The sequence below is a fragment of the Elgaria multicarinata genome, chromosome 7 (genome assembly GCF_023053635.1).
Source record: "Elgaria multicarinata webbii isolate HBS135686 ecotype San Diego chromosome 7, rElgMul1.1.pri, whole genome shotgun sequence".
Classification (NCBI taxonomy): domain Eukaryota; kingdom Metazoa; phylum Chordata; class Lepidosauria; order Squamata; family Anguidae; genus Elgaria; species Elgaria multicarinata.
In genome coordinates this window covers 16,500,606-16,525,194 of record NC_086177.1, presented here as the reverse complement: position 1 = coordinate 16,525,194, position 24,589 = coordinate 16,500,606, and the positions used below count along the sequence as shown (strand labels likewise).

Sequence of the window (24,589 nt, the reverse complement as noted above, 5' to 3'; positions counted from 1 at the left end):
CAGATGAAGGCTTTTTGGGATAGGGAGGACAGCCATGGTGGGAATATCACTGTAAGAAACAGACAGAATGAAGTGCTACGTTAGTGGCGATCATTCATTTCCCCATCCCAAGGCTATTACTTAGAACTGCTGGGAATACCGGAAGCTGTGCTCTCATTTTGTTTGTGCTTTTATAATCCCTTATTTGCCACATCATGTCATTACTTCATCCTAATTGGGAGTGAAGCTAGTTGTGTCCATGTGTACGCTAGCCTGTTCACGGGACTAGAACATTCCAGCACAACTTGGGGAGGGGGTGTAGTTGGTTTTGTTTGTTTGTTTTTTACATCAGTAACATGAGATGTTACTGACCTTTCTGAGAAAAACGCAGTGGTTTATTTTGCCTGGAGCAGATGTCTGGTTACAAACCGACAGCATGAGACCATTAGTCATTTTCGGAGAACCTGATGGAACCGAATCTCCTGGCCGGCGTTTGGGGCTGTGATGGGCTGTGGCATCTGTTTGTCATAACTGCTAGGAGACGGCTTGGGCGGGTGCCTGCTCATCTCTCCGTGAGGCGGCTCTTTCGCCAGTGAACAAAGCCAAAAGCTTAAAGTAAAACATTCTCGTTTGGCTCCATTTGCTAAATATTTCCATCAGTATGGGCTAGTATAGCCTCTAAAGCCGGGCAGGATTAGCCTGGAATAGGCCTGTAAGAATGTGACAGCAAATTACTAAGGGCCTGTTTGCAAGAAGGGCAAAGTGGACAGAGCCAGCGTGAGGCAGGGCAGCAGGACTGCACCCACTTTTAATGCATAAATGCAAGAGGCGGTGTTTAAACGGCGCCCGTGGGCTTAGACTGGGATCCAAAGGGCAGTACATGGTGTCTGCTGAGGCCTTTCAGGTCCCCTTCTTCTGCCTCACCCCTCGTAGCCTAAGAGGGAAATGAGCACCTATTGTGCAAGTTAAGTACATGCAAAAACAAAAAAAACCTACTTTGGCTCCTGGCCTTAGAATTGAATGCATAGAAATCTTGCTTTTCTAATTTGGGGTGGAGGGTGGGATAAACATCATGTGTTGTCTGTCTGCACAGGACCCAGTTATGTGGCTTAGATGCAGGGTGGGCGCCCGGCAGGGTGGGCAGGTGCAGTTCTCACACACACACACACCCCAAAAAAAACACTGTTAGCCATCTGGATACATTTTAAGTGACAAATATTAGGCAGTGTGGTTGAAGTAAGGAAGAGGGTGGGGGATATCTTAATACAACATTTTAAAGCAGGTGATCTCTACTTGTTTTTTTCTAATATCTACAAGTAAAGATGGAAGGGGGGTAAGGAAAGAGAGACCCAGGGGCTTGGCTTTGTTGGGCATTTCATTATCAGTGTTCAGGCGTTTCTAAATACCATGTGTGATTGCATTCGGTAGGTTAGGCTGTCATTGTAATATGGGCTAGAATTCTTTGTCAAAGTAAAGAATGAGCTGGGAAGAAGTGGCGACAGAGATCTTTTGCCATCTTGATATACCCCCAAAGCAATGAAAGGGTTCAGAACTGCCTTACTTTGTGACCACCAATTTTGTTCACCTGTTGCTTCTTGTTATCGCTGAGCTTCCAGGCCTTTCTGCCACACGCATAAGAATAGAAGCTGTAAATCTGGGCCGCAAAGTTCTCGTCCTCCTCAGTGCTGACAGACTTGTTGAGGGGCTACAAAAAAAAGAAGAAGTTTGATTTGAATTTGAGAGCAAGGGAAGCTCTTATGCAGAAATGTCAAGTACAATTTAAGATGTGGCAGTTGTGTTTGCTGTCTTTAAACCATGCTGGAGATTGGTGCCACTTGAAATACTAGCTAAGTGATGGCAGATGTGTATTTGTCACTCTGTGTATATGAGGTGGGGAGCTGAGGCCTTTTCCTGGCATTCTGATGAAAACGCATGTTTCACGCGTGCATGTGTTACATTTTTAGGCGTATGTGCGTCATTATTTAATCACAGATGATTGTATGATAGTAGTGAAGCCAGCATTAGAGGTCCCCTCATTAAATTGTCACCTTAACTTTTAAAAAATTGTAAAAAAAACTACAACAACCAATCAAAAAACACTTCTTTTTTTACACTTGAAGGAATAGAAAGGTGTAGTCTGGTCCTTGACTGACCGTAAACCAGATTTGGGCCCATATAGTTTTACAGCCAGGGCCAGGCCGTTTGCTTTTGAGGGCTGGTTCTCCGGCTCATTTGCAGACATGCAACTCAGATTCTGCCACTTTCAGTGGAGTCAGATCCACTCAGAGCAGCACACAACCCTTTTTGCAACAGGGCTCCATTCTTCTTCCTCAGGGCAGAGTTTGGAGAGATGGAGAAATGTGTGGATGAAGGAGGGCAGCACTGGAGATCTTGCCCAAGGTCTACAAAAACCCTGAGCGTGATTTATAGATGGAAGAATAGTAATATTGTTGAGTCACACTGATGTTGAAGAATAGTGAGAAAATGCTACAGGTGCGATGTTAAAAGGTGGGCAGGTTAATCTGAATGGTTTAAAGATCAAGACTACGGGCAGGCAAAAATGATAAAATGATAAAAAAAAATGAGCTAGGGACTATAAAAAGCAATGAAAGCCAAACAGCAGGTGGTGAATGAAATAGTGAGAGGACAGAGTAATTGAAGGTAGATAACAGGTTTCAGAGAACAAAACAAAGCCATTAATCGATACTGTTGGTTTATTTTTCAAGAGGGGAAATCAGGAGGAAGAACTAAAGGAAAGGGTGTTAGATTGTTTGGCAATTAGACAAGAGGCGAAGTGGGATTATATCCAAAATGTAGCAAGTAGACATCTGTAAAGGCTGTAACATTTCTGCAATTGTTCATTCTGCATTTTGATACTCTAGTCTCTGAGGCTAAAAAATTATATGTGGAAAAAATCTAGTACATTTCACTTCCACTTCTCAGTTTTTCTTCTGATAATCCAATGAACTGTCAACAGTGATAAAGAGAAGAGAAAAACTTAGGGTTATTCGAATGAATTATCAGCCCTCGAACAAGAAAAGAATACATACTATCATATTATCTTATAACGGCAATAACCCAGAATTAGTTTTGATGGAAAACTAACAAGTAGATCACTTGATCACAGGATACTTTGGTGAGTGTTTAATGTTTGTTCTTATTTTTCAGGTGGGAAGTCATTGATTCTAAATCTGAATACAGAATTAGATTGAACCAATGTTTTGAAGAAGCAATGATGAGTTTCTTCATATTTCTCCAAGAAATGTCTCACTTTAAGGATCAAAACCCTGGCAAGGTAAAATGAGGCATGCAATATACCTTCTTTCAATTAATAAACTTCCAGTTGGGTTGTGCCAATAATAAGAGTCAGTGTCATGTGGGTGAAGTCCACTAGCATGGCAAGATTTTCTTCCTCTTTCCTCCCCCCTGCAGCCCTCTGAACTGCCCAAATATCTGCTCCAGAGGTTTTCCCAGCTCCCCAGAGCAGATTTTGGGGCTACCTAGGAGGCTGCAATGGGGGAGAATAGCCCCATCCCAGTTCAGCTAACAGAACTGCTTCCATCAGCAGAGTTACCACCATTGGATTCAACCTGATGTCTGTAAATAAAGATGTTAACAGTGCAATCCTGTACTTGGCTAAAAGCAAGTCCCACTGAGTTCAATGGGCCTTACATCCAGGTAAGTGTGTATAGGCTTGCAGTCTTCAGGAAGTTACTGGAATGGTTTAGGGCTGCAGTGAAATTAGTGAAACTATCCAGTGTAAATGGTCTATGAATTGCTAAGGAATTTGAAGGAAGGGAATGCTACTCTTTCTTGCTAGTCAAAATTATCCCTTGCTGCCAGGCAACTGTTCACATCCTTAGAGCCAACACGAAACCTCTATGTACCAAAACTCTTGAGAGGCCCTCGCCACATCCTCTCTGGCCTTGGTGTCAGCTTTGCCAGAGTCTTTTCAGTACCTGGTTCCCCTTGCAACACCAAGCAGGGTTCTTGAGCTACAGCACTCTTCCCTGGTCTTCTTATTGCCATTACGCTCCCCCCACAAGCTTTATTTGGAGACTAAAGGAGGGCTCAGTATTTATAAATCTAATTATATAAGATTTATATATAAGTCTATTAAATAGATTTATTTAATAGATTTATGTATGGCTGAACATATTTAAAAATATCTCTAAGCACCAAAGTAATAGTGGAAGGGCAGGATTAAGCTGCAGAAGTTAAATCAATTTTTGTGGACCAAAGAACCAAAAGAAGAACACTTTGTTCTTCCCTTTGAATGTCCACTTGTCCAATTTATACAGTACATGTTTTGCTGCCTGACATGATAAGCATTTTCCTGACTCTTCTAATTATTTTACTGAAATGGCGATGATGGAAAACTGTACAACTTTGACTGATTTCCGAGAGATCACATTAAAAGCCATGTTTCATATAGGTGCTGAATATGGCAGCAGTGATCTAATTACTACTCAATGCCTTTTTCTTGAACAGTTTTGCCTTCTGGTCTGCAGTGTGTGCACGTTCTTCACAATCTTGGGAAGTTACATTCCTGGAATTGTACTCTCCTACCTTCTATGTAAGTGCCTTCTAATTCTTAAGGGATGTGGACTGTAGACTTTTTATAGGCTTATATGTGCCCAGGGTAACATGCACAACCTCATTCCACACAGCATTCATCAATGCAATGAAGGTGCTTGCTAAGAGAGCAAAATTTCATTTTTCCAGCAGCAAAAAATTGTGGCTTAAATGCTAGGAAAGTGAAATATTGACAAAGCTGAAGTTCTTTTTTTAAGCATAGAAATCTGATTCACCTGTATAAAAGAAGCAAAGAAACAACATTTATTATCTTACACAATAACAACATTATTCTAATTCACTTCCATGGAGGTTTTGGCTGCAAACAAATGTATGCGTACCTTGGAGTAAGTCCCATTGAACACGGGTGGGGTTACTTCTTAGTAGATATGTATATCATTTCACTGTTAGAACGTTCAGGGCACTTCATGTACCAAGAATTTTTGCAGCAATCCTATAAGGCAGGTCAATATTATTATCCTCATCTTAGCAGATGGGAGGTTGAGTCTGAAAAGCAAAGCCTGCCTAATGCCATCTATGGCGCACAGGAAATCTTTTTGAACCATGACTTCCTTGTTTGCAGCTCTGTCCCCTAGCCACTATGCTAGATTACCTAGGAAGGCCCTCTGATGCTCTAGGTCCCACTTGAAAATATACATAGTGCTTTTTGAAACTTAATAGATATGGTTAACTTGCATACACTTTGACACTGGCTTAGTTTGAACAACACATTAGTCAACAGTGGTTTTAGAACTCCATGATAGAGATTTTACGCCACTGTTGAGAAACATGTTGTCTGGTGGGAGAACTCCACACAATGGTGGAGGGTTTTTTTGGAAAACACTCCACGCAGAATATCCACGCTGTGCAAAGGAGAGTTCCTGCACAACAGTTGTGTTGTGTGTTGTGAGGCAGGCTCCTTGGAGTTTTCCGTTGTGTTGTTTTGACTTTTCCCACTGGGTACAGAGTTCCCTGGCAAGAGCGATGAAAGAAGCAAGTGCCACTCTAGGAGAGCCGCCGAGATTGTGATTTTTTTTTACAGCAATGGCTGATGGGATACCATCGGGAGGACTGGGATTGGAGATAGGTCAGAGGAACTGTCCATCAAATGTCACAATGGATTTTACTAAACTCCAAGGTAGCCCACAGTCACACAACGGTAGAGTTAGAACATGCTTTGTGGGGAGTACCCCCTAAAAATTCAACTGTTGAGTGGAGTTTTCACATTGCATTGACTAACGTCTCGTCCAAACTGAGCCCATATATCTTTTTATATGGAAATCATTTTACATGTTTTAAGAAGGATTTGTAATGACTCAGATATATACTATTTTGCATAGTCATTGTAAAACCATCTAATTTATCTGTATTTCTCACTTCCTTTATAGTACTATGTGCCTTCTTATGTCCACTCTTCAAATGCAATGAATTTGGACAGAAGGTGTATAACAACTTGAAGTCATTTCTGCTGAAGCTGGACTTTGGTATTCGGGACTATATCGACCAAAAATTGAAAGAGAGAGCTGGTAAGCCGATATTTTTTCCTATGTAATTTCAACTTCCTTGATGAATATTAAAAGGAAAAATAGGTGTGCTGTTTTCGCGGTTGTCAATTTGTCCCCTGATGCAAGCAGATACAAAGAAAGAAAAAAGAAAATGTTCAGCACTTTATGAGGGATAGGGGTAAATATTGTAAATGAAACAATATTCTGTCTCATATAAAATGAACATTTTTACTACTCATGTGTTAAGCACTGTTTCCATGAAAAGTGCTTTATGAATAAGTGGCACACTAATCTCTTGATTTTGATTCAAATATTTGGAAGGCACCAATTAAGTTGTAGTGATTATCTCTGCTGTCCTTCTACCTCTAACCAAAGACCTCTTTATTCAAGCGGGCCTTTGGTGTGGAAATGTCTTTTGAGCTGGATACTGTTTTTACTCTGTTATTTTGGGGTTTCTCATTATTTTTAATTGTTTTTAAAGTATTGACTTATTGTTATTTTATCAAGTTCTATTAGTGATTGTAAGCCTCCTTGACTACCATTTTTGATATAAAGGCAGGGTACAAATCTAATTAATTAATTAATTTTTAAATCTGTGTTTGGGGGGGAGACTAGAAATACTCACTGACAAAACAGGTGGGAAAGGTTAATCGACTGTAATTTTTCCCCAGAAATGATAAAAACACAGCCAACAGAAGAAGACAGTGAACTAGACATATCAGCTCTGTGTCCTAAGGTTGGCTGGCTCATATATTAAGTTCTCTAGAATACAAATAAATGTTTTGATTGTTCTCTTGCTGTTTGAGGTTTTTTCCCAGTATTTCCCTGTGCTGGAATTCTAAACCATTTCTGATGGCCTGAGCCTATGTACATTTACTCAGAATCAAGTCCCACTGAGATCAATGGCACTTACTCCCAAGTTTTTGTGCATAGCATTCCAGCATAGAGTAATTTGAGATGTATTCCTTCTCTAAGCCTGTTTCTTGGCATGAGATGTTTGTCTTGTGAAAGCTGCAGGCCTCTCCATAATAAATTCCCTGCTTTCAAAATGAAAGTCAAGACTTCAGTCTCACCAAGCTGTTAGAAGCAGAGATCTGATTTAGGCAGTCACAACAGAATACAATCTCGGTAAGTGTAGCTGTTTAACATACTGAGCTTTCAGATATCAGCATCAAACATCCTGCACAGACATTCAAAGTGTACACTACACCAAAGTAAGATCAGGATCACATTGGCCCATTCCCCCTCTCCCTGTGGCACACTGCTGTCACCTGCTGTTCACACATTCTGTTTGACATTTGGATAAGGGCCAATGCTCATAGTCTTGATCTATGCTTGATCTATGCCAGGAATGGGCATCTTGTGGTCCTCTAGATGTTTTGGTCACCAACTGCAGCCATCTCTCACCATTAGCTATGTTGGCTATGGTTGATGGGAGTTGTAGGCTAAAACACTGGGAGGGCATTTCAAATTACCCCTGACGTATGCAATCTGTATGGCTCAATTTTGTGGTGTAGAGATTGCATGGATAGGGCATATGCACAACGATTCCTATGTGTGCAAACAATAGGCTAAATATGTAACTCTATGCAGGTGGGGCAAGCTGGTACAATCCTGATCCCCTGCATGTACAGTTTGAACATGTAAAATTCTAAGGATACCTAACTGAACTTATCTTTGCATATTTAGATCTTGGGCTATTGGGAGGTGTAGAAATGTAATACATAAATAAATTTACTCATCATTATAGCAGGGGAAATTTTGTTGAGGATGTATTGAAATGCATGTTTAAATTAGGCAGATGGTGGTGGTTGAGTTACCCTAAAGAAATTGTGCTTTTCTTTTTTTTTCTCATTATAGCTCTAGACAAACTTGTCTTCTTAGCTTATCTAGAAAATGATTAGAATTTAGGTATATCTTCACCATTCTCACCATTCTGCTTTAGTATGGCAAATAAAGGCATACTTAATGTACCAAAATGGACAATGATAAAGTTAACATTACAATGCTGTTTCTATATTGATGCAGGGGTCTTTTGCTCTTTGCATTTAGTTAAAACTTTAAATTTCTTGAGCATATAAAGAGTAGTTGCCCAGGTTTTAATGTGTAATTATTCAGTTTAGCCTACAGTCTAAGAGTGTTACATTTGCCATTTTGATTTCTCAAAATACAGGTTAGCCCAGCTGTTGTGGCCAAAGAGATGTCTGTATCAGATACAGATATATCAGAAGTGTCTTGGACTGACAATGGGACTTTCAATCTATCTGAGGGAAACACTCCACAGACAGACACATCTGATGGTATGCGCAACTTCAAGTCTTCCATCTTTCCTGCAAATAAATATATTTTACAATCCATCGAACGTCATTCTCAAATACATTTTAACATACTTTGAGTAGTAGTTGTTGATGTTAAATTTATTTGTATCCTGCCTTTTGCCCAGTACCGGGCCTCAAGGTGACCTTACAAAATTTAAAACATATACATTTTAAAACCTATGAATAGAAATATACAAAAGTTTAAAATATATTCCAATATTAAAACATTTAAAATACATGACAATTTTAAAAGACATTAGCACAGACGGAGGTCCAGATTAATCGCTGGAACGAAAATGTTTTTGCCTGCCTCCGAAAGCACATCAAGAAGGAAGCCAGTCTAGCTTCCCTGGGAAGAGAGTTCCAGAGCACTAGAGCAGCCACTGAGAAGGCCCTCTCCTGCATTCCCACCAGGCGCGCCCATGATTATGGTGGGACTGAAAGAAGGGCTTCCCCAGAAGATCTCATAGCATGGGCAGGCTCATAAGGGAGAATACGGTCTTTTAGATAACCTGGACCTGAGCCATATAGGGCTTTATAGATCATAACCAGCACTGTGAATTGTGCCGGGAAACAGACTGGAAGCCAGTGGAGCCGTTTTAACAGGGGAGTTGTATGCTCCTTGTAACTAGCCCTGGTCAGCACTATGGCTGCAGCTCTTTGAACCAGCTGAAGTTTCCGAACACTCTTTAAAGGCAGCCCCACATAAGGCGTATTACAGTAATCCAATCAGGATGTAACTAAGGCATGTGTCATCGTGGCCAGATCTGACATCTCTAGGAACGGGTGCAGCTGGCGCACTAGCTTTAACTGTGCAAATGCACTCCTGGCCACTGCTGAAACCTGGGCATCCAGGCTCAGGGCTGAATCCAGAAGTACACCCAAGCTGCGGACCCGTGTCTTCAGGGGGAGTGTAACCCCATCCAGCACAAGCTGAATCCCTATTCCCTGATCTGCCTTTCGACTGACCAGGAGCACCTCTGTCTTGTCTGGATTAAGCTTCAATTTGTTTTGTTGGTATAGTAAACTAGTGGCCATAAACTGTTTGATATAGAAGCCATCTTTAACCCCAACCTGCAACATGGAAGTCATCTCTATTTTTTAACCTATTTTTTAGAAACGTTTTACCTCTTGAGATCTGTCAGTCTTTCTGCCAGACTTCTTCCTTTCCTTTGCCTCCTCATCCCCCAATAGTTATGACACTGCTAGTGTAACCTACTTTATATTAGGTGGGTGTCATATTCCATCAGTTAAAATGTTTAATGAGTTTTGTTTTTTATTTGCTCATTCTGATTTGACTTATAGACCGACATTTGGGATTTTGAGTATTGTAGGAATTTATTTATTTATTACATTTTTATACCGCCCAATAGCCGAAGCTCTCTGGGCCGTTCACAAAAATTAAAAACCATGAAGAGCATAAAAACAACCAACAAATTTAAAAGAGATCATTCAAATATTTCTTTAGGAAATTGTATAGCATCATGACACAGAAATCAAGTTGGCGTGGTAATTGTGGTGGTTTCTCATTTATGACAGCCTTTTTTCGTGTGAATCATTTAATAGATTTCGATCGCCCAAGTGATCATGAGGAAGCTTTCGTGAGAGATCTTACAGAATTCCCATCTGTAGAAAATGTTGCAGGAACAAATGATGAGGATGATTCAAGCATTGGCCTGCCAGTCCAGCAAGACAGAAAGAAGGACCATCTTCTTACCTCATCAAATCAGGGTAGCAAGGAGGCTAAGGAGGGGCACTCTGCAGCAGGCCTCTCCTTGCCGTTGATGAACGACCAGGCCTTCAACTTAGTGAGAGCCATTGCTGGTGATGTTGTAACATCTGTGGTGTCAGCAGCTGTCAGAGACCAGTTGCAGTCCATCCAAGCAGACCCAAATTTAAACGAAGAGACAGACACAGAGGAAGGAGATGATTTTGAACTGCTTGACCAGTCGGAGCTTGAGCAGATGGAAAGTGAACTGGAGCTTACCAAAGGCCAAGACGCAGAACCACAAGAAAAGAAGAAGTCCTCGGGCTTCCTCTCAAACCTGCTTGGGGGCCATTAACGTGGAAACTGGAGCTACTTAATCGTATAGCAAAAACAAAATATAGACAACGTTAAATGCAAAAAAGAAAATAGGAAAAAAAGAAAATGATGAGCTGTAAGCTTTATCTATTATTTTGATGTGCTGTAACGTCCTTCATGCAGAGTGAACTAACTTGTTATAGATCAGTTGATGCTGGTAGTTTTGTTTCTGATAGTGATGCCATAGAAATGAAAAACCTGTCCCATTATTTTGTCTCAAAGGAATTTAAGAGGCAAGAATTTTAAATATATATATTAAAATTGCCAAATGTAGCTCTCCTTTTGGCTGTAACCAAATCCTTTTCACCTCCAGCCTGTTTACTCTGACTTTTCAAGCATTTAGGCAGCAGTGCTTCAGGGAGAGAAAATATCAAGAGGAATCAAGAAGCCATCATGACCTAGTTGCCAGAATATCTCAACCTCCAGAGTAAACAAGGATCTGGACACTTGTGCAAGTATCTCCAATGTATGAATCCAGACATCACCAAAATGGATTATCATCCTTAGTGTTGCCTCTCTGAATTTTCAGCTATTCTTATGGATAGGGAGAGGAATGCATTCTAAATTCTGCCCATTCTCCTGGGTCTTGAAGCCTGACAAAACAGCATGATTTCATGCTTCTACATGCCATCTGGAACCTTGTACTAGGCCCACAGAACAAGACAAAAACATTGTTTGAGATTATATATGCCATCTATATGTAGCATGTTATATGCAGTGTGGGGTTGGATTTGGGGGGTGGAGGAAATAGGGGGGAAATAACTATTGAAATTGAGTGGCAGTCTCTTTACCTCCAGTTTCGTCAGTGTTGTGTCCTTTTGTTAAGTTTTGCAAGAACTACAGCTGAAGAAGAGATGCAGAATATTCCTGGCATATAAGTAGAAGATATTGCCATAAAACACTCCCTAATTTTAGCACCTTGTATATTCTGTGGCTGACTTTGGGTCATCTTTAACATAACTTTTCTTCTAAGCTTTGTGATTTTGGTTTACCTTTAAAATTGATGGAAACAGGCAGTGCCTTAACAAGGTAAGCCAAAGTTTAATGGAAGAAATACCACTAGTTTTAATATATGGTATAAAAAGCCAGCAGAAAGGGGGACCATATCCGCTGTTTTGACTAATCACAAACTGTTACAATATTTTAACTGGCATTCTATTGAGTAGAAATTGCTATTTTATGGCCCTTCAAAAAGACAGCCTCAGTTTATAGGGTGGTTCTCTTCTGCCATAGCTGCCATGTTCATTAGGCAACATGTATAGTGAATACTACTGCACAGCATACTAACTATAGAAAAACTTTATGCTAGAAGCTCAGTGTCAATTCTTTTCATCCCTCTTTCCCCATCCAAGGTGATTAATGAGACCCCATAAAAAGAAGACCAAACTACCCAGCGTCAGCTCTCACTCCAAAGTAGCTTGGTCAACTGTCTCCATACCTTTTAGCAGGAGGATAACGTTATCACACATCAGTTGCTGAAGTGTGGTAAAATCATTGTTTGCAACCACCCAGAGTGGAAAAAGAATCTGGGGATTTTCAAAATATTACAGACTCAGATGGACACCTGCTTATTATTGATTGTGCTTGTGTCACTGTAATGCATATCAACCCTATTTTCTATTGGTCAAGCTGGTGCCTTTATTCTTTAGCCTAGACTCACATGGGTAAAAGTGGATTCAGACCCTGCAAATAGATGAGACATCGGCATGATCCTAAGTATGTTTACTTTGAAGGAAGTCCCACTGAGTTCAATAGGACTTATTCCCTAGTAAATGTGTTTAGGATCACAGCCTGTTTCAGCAAAACTAATGCTTAATATAAGATTCTGACAGTTATTACTAAACAAATGCCCCTATAAATATTATACTAGATTTCTCAGGTTTTTATGTAGTTTAGCTTTGATACTATTGGGCAGTTCCATCGTTTTAAAACCTTATTGATGAACAAATAAAGGAATAGGGGGAAACACTTCCACCTTACAGAGTACAACTCTTGCTTCTTAAATGGAGGTATGCAAAGGAGAAGCTCATACCCATTAGTAAGCTTGTGCTACCTTTTCGTGAAGGTACAGATAATGCAGCCTTATCCATTATATGGATAAGGCCGTAATTCTAAACATGCTTACTTGGGAGTAAATCCCACTGAATTCAGATTAGCTTCCAAGTAAGCATGGATTGGATTGCACTGTTAAAATGTTAAGGCTACTTGAAGGGAGAGCAGGAAGGGGTTAGAAGAAGATCTGTGAGTAAACTGGTGGAGCATCTTCCCAGCTCATACCAGTCGTGTTGTAAATTGTAACTGTGTGCACTTTATTGTTTTATTTAAAGAAATGATTCAGGGATTTCCAAATATCGGATACAGCGGTACTCTTCTAGGGAACGAAGTTCCATTCATCACTGAAAGCAGCTGGAAGGCCTGCTTGAGACTTCTTGTAAACAATTCTCTTTCTGGTATCAAGATAAAAAAAAAAGTATAACACTAATAAAGCCCCAATTCTGAAAATATTTGTGTAGCTGCACTAATTTCCCATCACCCTCACCTCCAGTATTTTACACAGGAAAAAAAGTTGTGTTGGATTGGAGACGTGAGATCTCACTTTGACTTTTAAAAACTCTAAATGTACAGGCTGGGATCCAACGTTCTACGTACAACACACCTGAGGACTTGGCTATGTCCACTGTAATAGAAAAAAGTGGCTAGCTGGGAAATGCTAGGAGTTACAGGACTTATTCTGTCTAAAAATGCATAAGATTGCACCTTAAAAGACTACTTTACTTTAAAAAATATGGAGTGATCCATAAGAAATTGGTCATGGCTAACGTTTAGTTCAAAATGCATAACCACCATGACTTACCATGTCATCGGAACAGGCTCAATGAATTGTAATTACCTGTGGCATGCAAGGAGTTGCCGTCACAAAAATCCACCACCTAGGTACTTCCTGTACAATCTTCACTACAGCAATTGCTTTTATAAACTGACAGGTTACTTAACCCTTCCCAGTTTAGACTCAAGTTTTCTTACAACTCAAAATTGTAGTGTAAGAATTCTCCTCAGCCCCTCACAGAAGAGCTAATTAAAGGTTAAGGCTGAACTCCTAAGTGTACTTGTTAGGAAGTAAGTATCTTCGTATGCAGTCAAACTTTCTTCTGAGTGAACAAGAGACTGAAATCCTAGGCATACATACTTGAAAATAAATTGCATTTAAATCAGTGGGATTTGTTTGGAAATCAACATGGATAGAATTGGGTTTAGATGCTTATTAGCTTGTAGTGCCTGTTTTAAGAAAAACACCACCACAGACTGGGATTTATTTCTAACAAGTGAAAGGCAGAGAATGGCAGTGTTCAAATTATCTTTGGATGACCCCTCCTAACTTCTTACCTATTTTACATCTTTATCTCTCTTACAAATGTTTCTGTATATCTCTTTCAGTGAAAGTACAGGGACATACAATATCATGCAATACACTTTTTGTATTGTGTGACCAAATACACTTTTTAAAGTAATGTAAGAGTACTGGTTTGGGGGCTAGTATTTGATGATAACATAATCACTTGTAAGATGGCTTACACAAGTGAGGTATATCACCAATATTAAAGCTGAGGTTGTGTGTGTGTAGCAATCTTATGGAAGTACATTTGGTCACACAAGTGCTCTTTGGCATCACAGTACTTATAAGCATTGATAATAATTCTAATAATTCTAATGCTTAGTCGTGTCAATACTGCGGACAGAAGTTAACATCAAATTATTGGCGCCCCCTCTAACCTCTCCTATACTTGCTACTATCTAATTACTCACTCCGAACCCTTAGGATGTGCTTTAAATTCAGCCCACAAATATTTGAGGCTGATGTGTACGCAGAATTAGTATTTTCTTTCTTCCACTCCAAACTTCCCAAACGTTAGTGGGGGGAAAGCAGATGTTCATGTATGAAGAAGGTAAAATTTAAAGTAGATTACAGATCAACATTTCCTTACCAGAAATCTACTTTCAGAGATGTTGAGGATGATCATAATACATACTAGAAAGGTAGAATGTGTCATTTAGGTCCCCCATTTCAATCTAAATGGGTGTTGCATTGTTGGGAGGTACGACTTAATTGCCATGTTTAGCAGAACTGTTAAGAGCATATGGGAAAATGGTCATTTGAACTCAATGGAAAAAAGGCGTGTGCTTTGCTTCGGTTGGAATATTTAAATTCATTAGTTATACAAATCAACTATCAACTTTTATATAGAAACCGGTTTTTGGAACACACACAAAATTAAATTATAAGGGGAGGTATATTATAATTAGGATAGTATAAAACTAACCAATAGAACTTAATATTTGTTCATTTTGTGTGTGGTTTTATTTTTGTGACTTTTTAGCCATACCCACAGATATCTCTTTACAAATTTGCTTTTATTAGAAATGCAGTGCAGTTCTTTAGGCACTATCTATCCAGATAACCAGAAACTGGATTTTTTTTTTTACAAAAGTCTTAAATCATTTAAAGTATTTTGCAGCACTTTACCTAGCATGATTACTGTTTTATAAACATGGAATTATTATTATTATTATTATTATTATTATTATTATTATTATTATAAAAGTGGTTTGAACCATTTAATGTCTGTGTTTTTCTTTTTGTGATAGTTGTATATATGTTAATAGTACATTCATTGTCAACTTTATTTTAATTTTTTAATCTATATGAACCACTGTAACAGTCTGGAGGGTCATATGAAATAAAACATTTAATCTTAAATTATCTTACTTGATAATTTCAGAGGTTTGCCCGATAAGTGATTTCAGCTTCAATCTGCATTCCTTTCTGCAGTATTGAATGGAGAATACAGTTGGGAGATTAAGGGAAGAAGCAGGTAGAAGGTAGTTTGTGATCTTCTGGTATAGGGTGACCATATTTTGGAAATCAAAAGGACAGCATGGCCACCCCAAGGGGGCGTGCCCACCCAAACATGGCCTTGGTCACATGTCTGATTTCACAGCACACAAGACAAACATAACATCTTAATGTTAAAATCACTGGAATGAAGAACAAGAGAGATATTCAATGTATCTGAAATTAACTTCACTCATTCCTACTTTTGTAGCTTTTGTTATACTTTGAACTTTTGCTATACTCCGTGTGATTGTCTCCCCTTCCCTCAAATAGCTTTTGTGACAGCAAATCCTTCACTGGATGACCATAGTCTCACCTTTCCTAATATGTAACACTCTTTCCTCATCACCTTTCTCATATCCATACTAACACTTTCAGCATACTGCTACTACTGAACAAATGAAGCAGTTTACAAGTACAGAAAAATCTAGTACAGCAAACAAGCATTCAGAAAGAGTATAAACTACTATTACCCTGCAAACATTAACCATGGAACAAAATGGACTAAAGGCTAGCACCTCTTAGCTTGTTTAAACTTCAACCAGACATAACAGTCAAAAACAACAAAGAAAACACACCTACCTCATTGACATAGCAATACCTAATGACAAAAATGTTGCAGAAAAGGAAGATGACGAGAGAAAAATATACACCACTGGCTATGGAAGTTAAAGAACTATGGCAACAGGAAAAAGTTACACTTATCCCATTAGTCAAATAAGTCACCAGCATCTCATCAATTTTTTTATTTTTATTTTTTACAGAAAACCTTCAGAAATTAGGCCTACCAAAATACATGCATGCTAACATCCAGAAAGCAGTCATACTTAAAACATGTTCAACAGGAAATTTCTGAATCCGTAAAAGACAGCATGACTTGGCAAAGCCCATCATATTCATCTAGAAAAACCACCACAAGTAAGAAGAGAGAGATTAATAATAATGGTAACCCTGTTAATTTTTTTAAGAAGGATGAACAATTATCACCAATTGTTACAAAATATACGTCATGCCATTTATATCAAACAAATTGGAGAGGAAGGTCTATGGGTCCCTTCCCCTCACACCCACACCACCAACATGCACACACATCCATTCAGTCAAACAACCAGGCACCCCATTCATCCATACACACTCTCACACATACACACCTCTTATCTTACCTTACTTGCTTCTTCTCTGGGAGGGGAGGCATGGGAAACACGCCCTTCTAGGCCCTCCCCATGGATGATCCAGGCCTTCTCCTTGGCCAGCATGATCGAACTAGCCAAGGAGAAGGCTAGATTGGCACGGGAGGGACTGGAAGTCCGGGACTGCATCCTTCTAGGCCCTCCCTGCGCTGATCCAGGCCTTCTCCTTGGCTTTTCCTGGTAAATTGGGCCCCAGTCTCGGTTGCCCTGGAGAAGCCTCATTTTTCCAGAGGTCTTCAGTGTTTTCTGGGTCGTCTGGTCACCCTCTACTGGTAGATCTTTGAGTGATCTGCAGTAGATCAGGAAAAGTTTTGACTCCCAATAGGAACATCAAAATTACTTTTCTACCTAAATTAGGCTACTGAACTGAAGAAAGTTTGTGGTAACCAGGAATGGTCTATTGAAAGGACTGTCAGCTCAGTTCAGTTCTGGTAATAAAAACAAGTTCTTAGGCTCCTAATGTGCTCAGAGACAACCTATTCTAATGCATACCTTTTGTGCCTGGCTTTGGTTGTGTGGAACTTGGGGTTTTGGTAATAAAGAAAGAAAAGAAAAGAATATCCAACAACCCTGAAGCCTGCCCATCCCTGATTTAGGAAATTCAGTTTAAAACAAAAAACAAGGAGTCTGAAAAATGTGTCCTTGGCTATTGTAAAAAAGCCCTGTTCCTTCAAATGTGTCTTTATGTGTTAGAAAATCAGAAATAAGACAGTGGGGTATAAAAATATACTTTCTAAATGTTCACTCAAAATTTAATCTTCACTTATAAAGTAGCAGAAAGCCATCTGGTGGCTACATAAACTTTCAATTTATAGGCTATATAAATGTGGGAACACATGTCCTTAACTTATTATTTTAGTTAATTAAAATGGATTTTTATACCTCTGTTCAGATAGATAAAGTGATATAGATATCATAATAGTTTGCAATATGGCATAATATTAAAATCACACACAATAAAAATAAAAAAATATATAGGTCATAAGGCGAACTGGGGGGAAATGTACTTAGAAAATGAATTTTGTGCAACTTCATGGGAATGACATAATCATTGCATTTTGGAGGTAACCAATAAGCCCCAGAACTTAGGTTGGGATTTACTTCGTATAAGTAAAAAATAGCTCCTGTATCCCTGAGACCTAGTCTTTGAACTACACATTGCCTCCACAAATGTTTCCATGTAGCCTGCCATCAGAATCTATGCAACAATTAAACAATTCATTAATGGGATATAATTGCTGATACTTTTTTTTTCTAATATAATTTTTATTATTTAACAACAACACATAATAAATCATATACATACATAACATAACATTCCTCTTATTTCTTATCTATACATTCTACTTCTTAACTAACTCACATTAATAAGTGCCCCCCACCCTCGGGATCTTATTCTAGTTTCCAAAATTGCATTGAATCTTCTGGCGGTGTTCCTTTCTCTTTTAACAATTCATGTTCTAGGAACAATTTCCATATCTCTTCAAAATCATTGTTTTTTATTATTCCCCTTCTAACTCTAATATTACATGTTAATTTATCATTTATAGCAATATCCCATATTTCTTTAAACTAATCTTCTATATCATAATCTTGAACCTTCCAGTTTCTGGATATCATTAACCTTGCAGCTGTTAACAGGTTCATTATTAATTCTTTTTCCATCTGATTACATTTAAGATTTCCATACATTGATAGTAATGCTACACTTGATGTTTCTTCTAAATCCATTCCAGTTATTTCATTTATTTCTCTATACACCATTTTCCATAATTTTTGTACATGTTCACAATTCCACCACATATGTACATGGGATATATTTGCTAAACTACCCTCCTCCTTTTCTACCTGCAGCAACATTCATATCTGTTGTAGTATGTGTGCTCCATTTTCATTCCATGTCAAGTATTTGAAGAGTCAATCCATAGACATCAGAATACTTTTGTTAAGTTTGTTTTTCATAGGAAAATAGTTAAAGCTCCTTTATTTGGTACTATGAAAAAAACAAGTATACACAAATCTAATGAAAAGAAATAACATGTCCAATGGTCCGACTGGAGAGGTTTCAATGCTTTTTCAAGGAAGATAAATTATCCAGGGAGATAATGATCCTTGCAATGTGTATAACCATCTGCATTCTACATTATAGCGTACATTGTAGTAAATATTTTCTAAAAGAAAATCTGTTTTGATTTCTCAGTTTGAAAAGCACAACGCGTCCTATTCAACATCACTCCTCATCAGATATATCTTCAATCTCAATTGCAGGATTAGATAACTTTTTTTGTTTACGTGTCAGAATTGTGAGCACAGTCAGTGCAATATAACCTAGCAGCATGACAGGAACACCTTCCGCCTTGAGATTTCACAGACTTGCAGCTTCCTTCAGTTTATTATTTGATGGGACAGTGGGGGGGAAATTGCCTCAGAACTTGGTTAATTGCCTCAAAGAGCAGGTTTCCTCAGCTCCAACGCTTGGAGTGGCATCACATTTTGGCTCAGATCTGAGACAGCCTCCTCACCTGTTGACACCTCGGATAAATTTCCCACTGACTATAATTAGAGGCGGGAGCAGAACGGCATGAAATCTGAAGGCATAGTAGCCCCTATTGAGGAGATAAAGGCTGCCCAGTTACAGGCAAATAGGTGCAGGGATTAGGGAATCTATATAAATAAAAATGAAAAAGACCGTTCGTTACTGTCGTTATATCTCCGAAAGTTCTTCACCGATTGCTTTGAAATTTTGACACAGCGTTGCGTTCGAATACGCGAGCGTTGTTATGTAACTATGTTCTCTATGGGGTCAAAGGTTTGTCTTAAAATCGAAGAAATAGGCCTCCTCAAAATCAGTCCTGCTGATCATTGTGACATCACCAACCAGTAGGCCAATCCGCTGCCTCTGCCTCCTCTCCTATTTGCATGTACTCTCGCAATTGGCTGAGTGAATATAGATGTCACACCTGTGACAGTTACACATTCTGAAGAAAGGTAACTGCCATGAGTTTCCACTAACCACCTCAACGTAAAAAAAAACCTTTTTTAAAAACCAAACAAACTGCTTTACTTCATCCAAATAATGCCTCGCAGAAGATCACACTTAGGTCGTCGTACTCGCGCAGCGGAAGCACTGCGACGAGAAATTGCACATCAGACTCAGGAAGAACGGGCTTCAACAAATGAGAAAAAAAGAAAAAAAATGGCTCAAATATGTGCCAAGGAATCAACCAAGCAACGTTCAGCCAGACTTTAGGATGCACGGTTGCGAGCACGGCAATCGCGTACTACAGCTTCAGATCTGCTTTGTTCTCAACAGAATGAACGCGAAAGGCTGAGAGGGGCTGAAAGACGTCAATGAGAAACAGCACATCAGCGTCAAACACGACTCCGTGGTAAACAATCACACGATTACAATCGCCTTGCATTCCGGTACAACCCAGCTGATGATTATAGTTTGAGGCGGCATGTTCTCATCGGCACTGTGACTGAAGTGTGTCCTTATTGCAAGGCTCTTAAATTTAATGGAGAAACAAAAGGAATGTGCTGCGCTGCTGGAAAAATTAAACTGCCTCAACTTGGAGAACCACCACAGCCATTACAAACTTTGCTTGCCGGATATACAGCTGAATCAAAGCATTTCCTATCTAACATCAGGAAATACAACTCATGCTTCCAAATGACGTCGTTCGACGCAGAAATCATCACAGCTCCATTTATGCCAACTTTCAAAGTCAAAGGACAAATTTATCATAAAGCCGGCTCCTTCCTTCCGTTTCAAGATAGTCAACATAAATTCCTACAAATGTATTTCATTGGTGATGGCAATGATGAATTGAATGCATGCTGCGGAATTTATACCGGCATAAAAAGGTCCATTGTTTCAAAACTGCAACAGCTACTTCACGAAAAAAACAATTTAGTACATTTGTTCAAAACAGCAATTGACATGATGCCATCTGATACACACAAGACTGTTATTCATGCTGACAAAACGCCTGCTGGAGAACATGTGCGAAGATTCAATGTTCCAACTATAGACGAAGTGGCAATTGTTATAGTCGGAGATCAATCTTGACAGGACCTTTCAAAGGTGAAGATGTCCTCATTCCTCGCATTCCTATGATTCCAACAGATATGCCATTTCAATTTAAGAGATTGCAATTCCCCATTCGATTGGCGTTTGCAATCACCATCAACAAAGCTCAGGGGCAATCTTTAGAATTGTGCGGTTTAGATCTAGACACAGATTGCTTCTCACATGGACAATTACATGTTGCGTGTTCTAGAGTCGGCAAACCAGACAATCTCTATATCTACACAGACAATGGAACAACTAAAAATATTGTATATCCACAAGCATTGTGAAATTAAACATATTAGAAACATCCGCTTTGTCTTTTCTTTCTTTTCAATTTAACCAGACTGAGCCACAGCAACGCGTGGCAGGGTACAGCTAGTTACAAATAAAAAGCAGTAACAGTGCTGCTACTAAGAGAACCTGGATTTTCCTGGAGGCTGACTAGATTCCCCATAAAATGGAATCCCAGAGCAGGGTTTCAACAGATCTCAAGAGCCAGGAAGGTTTGTATGGAGGAAAATTTTCCCTGAGATTATTGGGACTCATATAGTTTGATGAAACAGCACAAGAATTGGGCCCAAGAACAAATTGAAAACCAGTGCAGCTGTCTCAAAATAGTTAATATATATGAATATCAGTTCATACCTATCAACAGGTGGGGGCTACTACCATGCTCTGCACTAGCTGATATTTCCAAACTGACTACCAAGGCAGCTGTTCATGACATACATTGTTCATTACAGTAAGTGGAAATTGACGTAATAGAACTCCGTGCATGCTTTTAAGGTGGAATTAGAGAACCATATTTACTGTCTCTTAAGACTGAATGGTGAGATGTCCATTGCATGGAAGTTGTAGCCTACCCCCTCTGAAGTCCCATATCTAATTTGACCTTTCCTTGCAAATTATGGAAGTTAAAAGGGAAGGATGCAATAATATTCAAGCAAATTGCATTTACTGTATTTGTATATCTCTTCCATCAGTGTTTGCTTCTACTGGAGGCCGCAATAGAAAGATCAATACATAAGTTTCTTACCTGTCTCACTATCACTTCTTGAGCTGGGTGTTCTCCAGTCACACAGAAATGCATGCTGGGGATTGAGCCACATGACCTCCTTCAACCTGTTTAAACAGCACAAACACAAAATCCTCCTTTGCCCTAAGTGCAAAGAAGACATTACAATGACAGGAGGACTTCCTCTTTTATTTGATTAACATTGACCAATGTTAGTACTATAGCTTCCCCCAAATGCCATAGTTAGAAGGCAGTGCTTAGGTTTACATAATTAGAAATAGTACCAGGGAGGAAGAGGATTATGCAGATAAGGGGTGACCCAGATGCACTGAACCTCCTGGGAGGGGGTGTCTCTGCAATATACAGGCCCTCATTCTATACACTTCCTGACAGTCATAGTGACAGGAATTATGCTACTAATATAAAAAGTACAGACTTTTAATACCACAATCTGATCCTGTGCATATTCTTGTGGAAATAAATTCCATGGTGTTCAGGGGGGCTTCCCCTGGCCTGGTGTGCACAGGATTGCAGTCATACACTTACATATATGTTAACACTGTGTTTGGATTCACTTTGATAAATAATTTCATACTCTGCCAGTGATAGTACTAGTTGTTCTTGCCTCTCTTTATAGCCTTAACCAATTAGCACCTACTGGTGCTTATTTTGTACCAAAGGCACAAATCACGTAGACATTTCTGAATGTCAAACACACACACACACATCTATTGCCTTCCTTTTAAAAAAAAGCTTTTATGTGTGTGCCTTTGGATACTTCATAGAATCATAGAATAGCAGAGTTGGAAGGGGCCCACAAGGCCATCGAGTCCAACCCCCTGCTCAATGCAGGAATCCATCCTAAAGCATCCCTGACAGATGGTTGTCCAGACAGAGGGCTCCAAGCATTACCAACCAAAAGGTATTATGCAACTATTTCCTCCTTAGCAGAGTTTTTCTGGTATGAAAAACGACGGAAGAAGGCTACAAATTATACCTACAAGGCTACAAATTATTCCATTTGAGACTGCACAATAAAAGCCTTGTCCTGAAGAATCCTATGAGTGCTAGAATCTTGCTGCTTTTCAGAAGAGACAGCTGACATTATCTAAACAGGATCTGAAACAGGTTTGTTTACAACAATGGGAAATCTCATTCTGGGATGTACAGCTTTCCTCTTAGCCATGCAATAATCTAATATCCTGCTCCACACATCTTCAGTGTTTTCTCCACAATTCTAAGAGATGGCAACTTTTTGAAAAGTTGAGGACCCACACCAGGAGGTGTGTATATAGAGATTTACATGAATAGGGATGTGAATGGGGACCCTTGCCCAATCAAGATCACCCTTTGCCAGTAGGAGCTTGCTATGAATGTAGAGCTTTTTCTCACCCCAGCAAAACATGCAGACGGTGGTGAGGGGAATGGGACGTGGCCACTGTGCATATCAGTGATGGGGGCGGGGTTAGTCATAGAATCATAGAAGAGCTGGAGGGGGCCTACAAGGCCATTGAGTCCAACCCCCTGCACAATGCAGAAATCCACCCTAAAGCATCCCTGACAGACGGTTGTCCAGCTGCTTCTTGAATGCCTCTAGTGTGGGAGAGCCCACAAGCACCCTCATGCGTTATTTCAATGAACTGGTGGGGGGTGGGGGCGGATTAACTCAACTGTGAACCTGTACAGCAGAACAGTCTGTGCATAGACTCTAATGCCTGAATAGGAAGATCTTGGTATCTGGTAAAATCCTAGATTTCCTAGCACTATGGCAACTGTGGTTATCTATTCTCTGCCCTCCAATGTTTCTTTGAATCTTAAGTAATACTAGAATTGGAGAAATACCTTACTATTTGGGTTATTGTATCATACTTAATGTTGCATCTTTCTTTCACTGTTGTCTCACTGTGCAATAACTTGTTGTGCAATAACTTTAAATGGTTCAATACACCACTTGGGGATTTAATTATATTTAGTGGTATATAAGTATCACAAACAAGTAAAAGAATAAAACACCCTGCTGCAACCTCTGGAGTCTTTGGTTTTTTAAAAGACTAATTCACACATTTTCTGTGTACACCTAAAAATACAATAACTTGTGAATAAGATGACCCTACATTTGGAGAGAGATGTGTTAATGAGGGCTCATAACCTACCATTCACTTCCCCTCCCTTGGCAGGTATACACTTCGTTGCAAACCCGGGTTTGTTCCTTTGTAATGCATGGAAAACCCCTATATCTTAAAGAGTCATCCTGGTGGTCTGGGACTATGGTATCTCCATTGCATTTTCCCTCTGAACTCCCATGAATAGTGGGAAAGAAGATTCAGGCTGCTTGCAAGCAATCCCAAACATTCATTAAAAAAAGAGTAAGTCTTAATAGAATGGTGGATTCTATTTCAGTGGGGTTGTGAATCCGCTCTGGGTTCCAGGCAGAACTCTAAAGAAGCTAAATGTGTTCAGCACCTTGGACCCATTAGATAGGGTGACCATATGAAAAGGACGACAGGGCTCCTGTACCTTTAACGGTTGCATAGAAAAGGGAATTTCAGCAGGTGTCATTTGTATATATGAAAAATCTGGTGAAATTCCCTCTTCATCACCACAGTTAAAGCTGCAGGTGCCCTGCTTCTTTTAAATCTGGTCACTCTAGTATAGCTTCTGCAGCTTTAACTGTGGTGATGAAGAGGGAAATTCACTAGGTGCGGCATGCATACAAATGACACCTGGGGCTGGATCTACACTACTGCTTTAAAGTGCTTTATAACAGTTTTATAGCGCTTTAAAGCAGTTAAAGCGCTTTATAACTGTTATAAAGCACTTTAAAGCAGTACTGTAGATCCGTCCCTGCTGAAATTTCCTTTTCTATGCAACTGTTAAAGATACAGGAGCCCTGTCCTCCTTTTCATACAGTCACCTTACATTAGAGCTCTGATTGGTTCTGACTGAAATCAGAGCAGA

The 24,589-nt window shown here is 39.5% G+C and overlaps 1 protein-coding gene across 3 annotated transcripts in view; it reads left to right on the top strand.

The window, feature by feature from the left end:
- RETREG1 (reticulophagy regulator 1) overlaps positions 1 to 14,374 on the top strand; it is a 57,635-nt gene extending 43,261 nt beyond the window's left edge. For all 3 annotated transcript variants that reach the window (XM_063130247.1, XM_063130249.1, XM_063130248.1), the window contains 6 exons: positions 3,148 to 3,274; positions 4,471 to 4,555; positions 5,943 to 6,080; positions 6,731 to 6,795; positions 8,233 to 8,359; positions 9,944 to 14,374. In XM_063130247.1, the coding sequence (XP_062986317.1) occupies positions 3,148 to 3,274; positions 4,471 to 4,555; positions 5,943 to 6,080; positions 6,731 to 6,795; positions 8,233 to 8,359; positions 9,944 to 10,440 (1,039 nt within the window). In that variant the 3' untranslated portion in view covers positions 10,441 to 14,374. The remainder of the gene's footprint in view (positions 1 to 3,147; positions 3,275 to 4,470; positions 4,556 to 5,942; positions 6,081 to 6,730; positions 6,796 to 8,232; positions 8,360 to 9,943) is intronic.
- Positions 14,375 to 24,589: the final 10,215 nt, after the last annotated feature.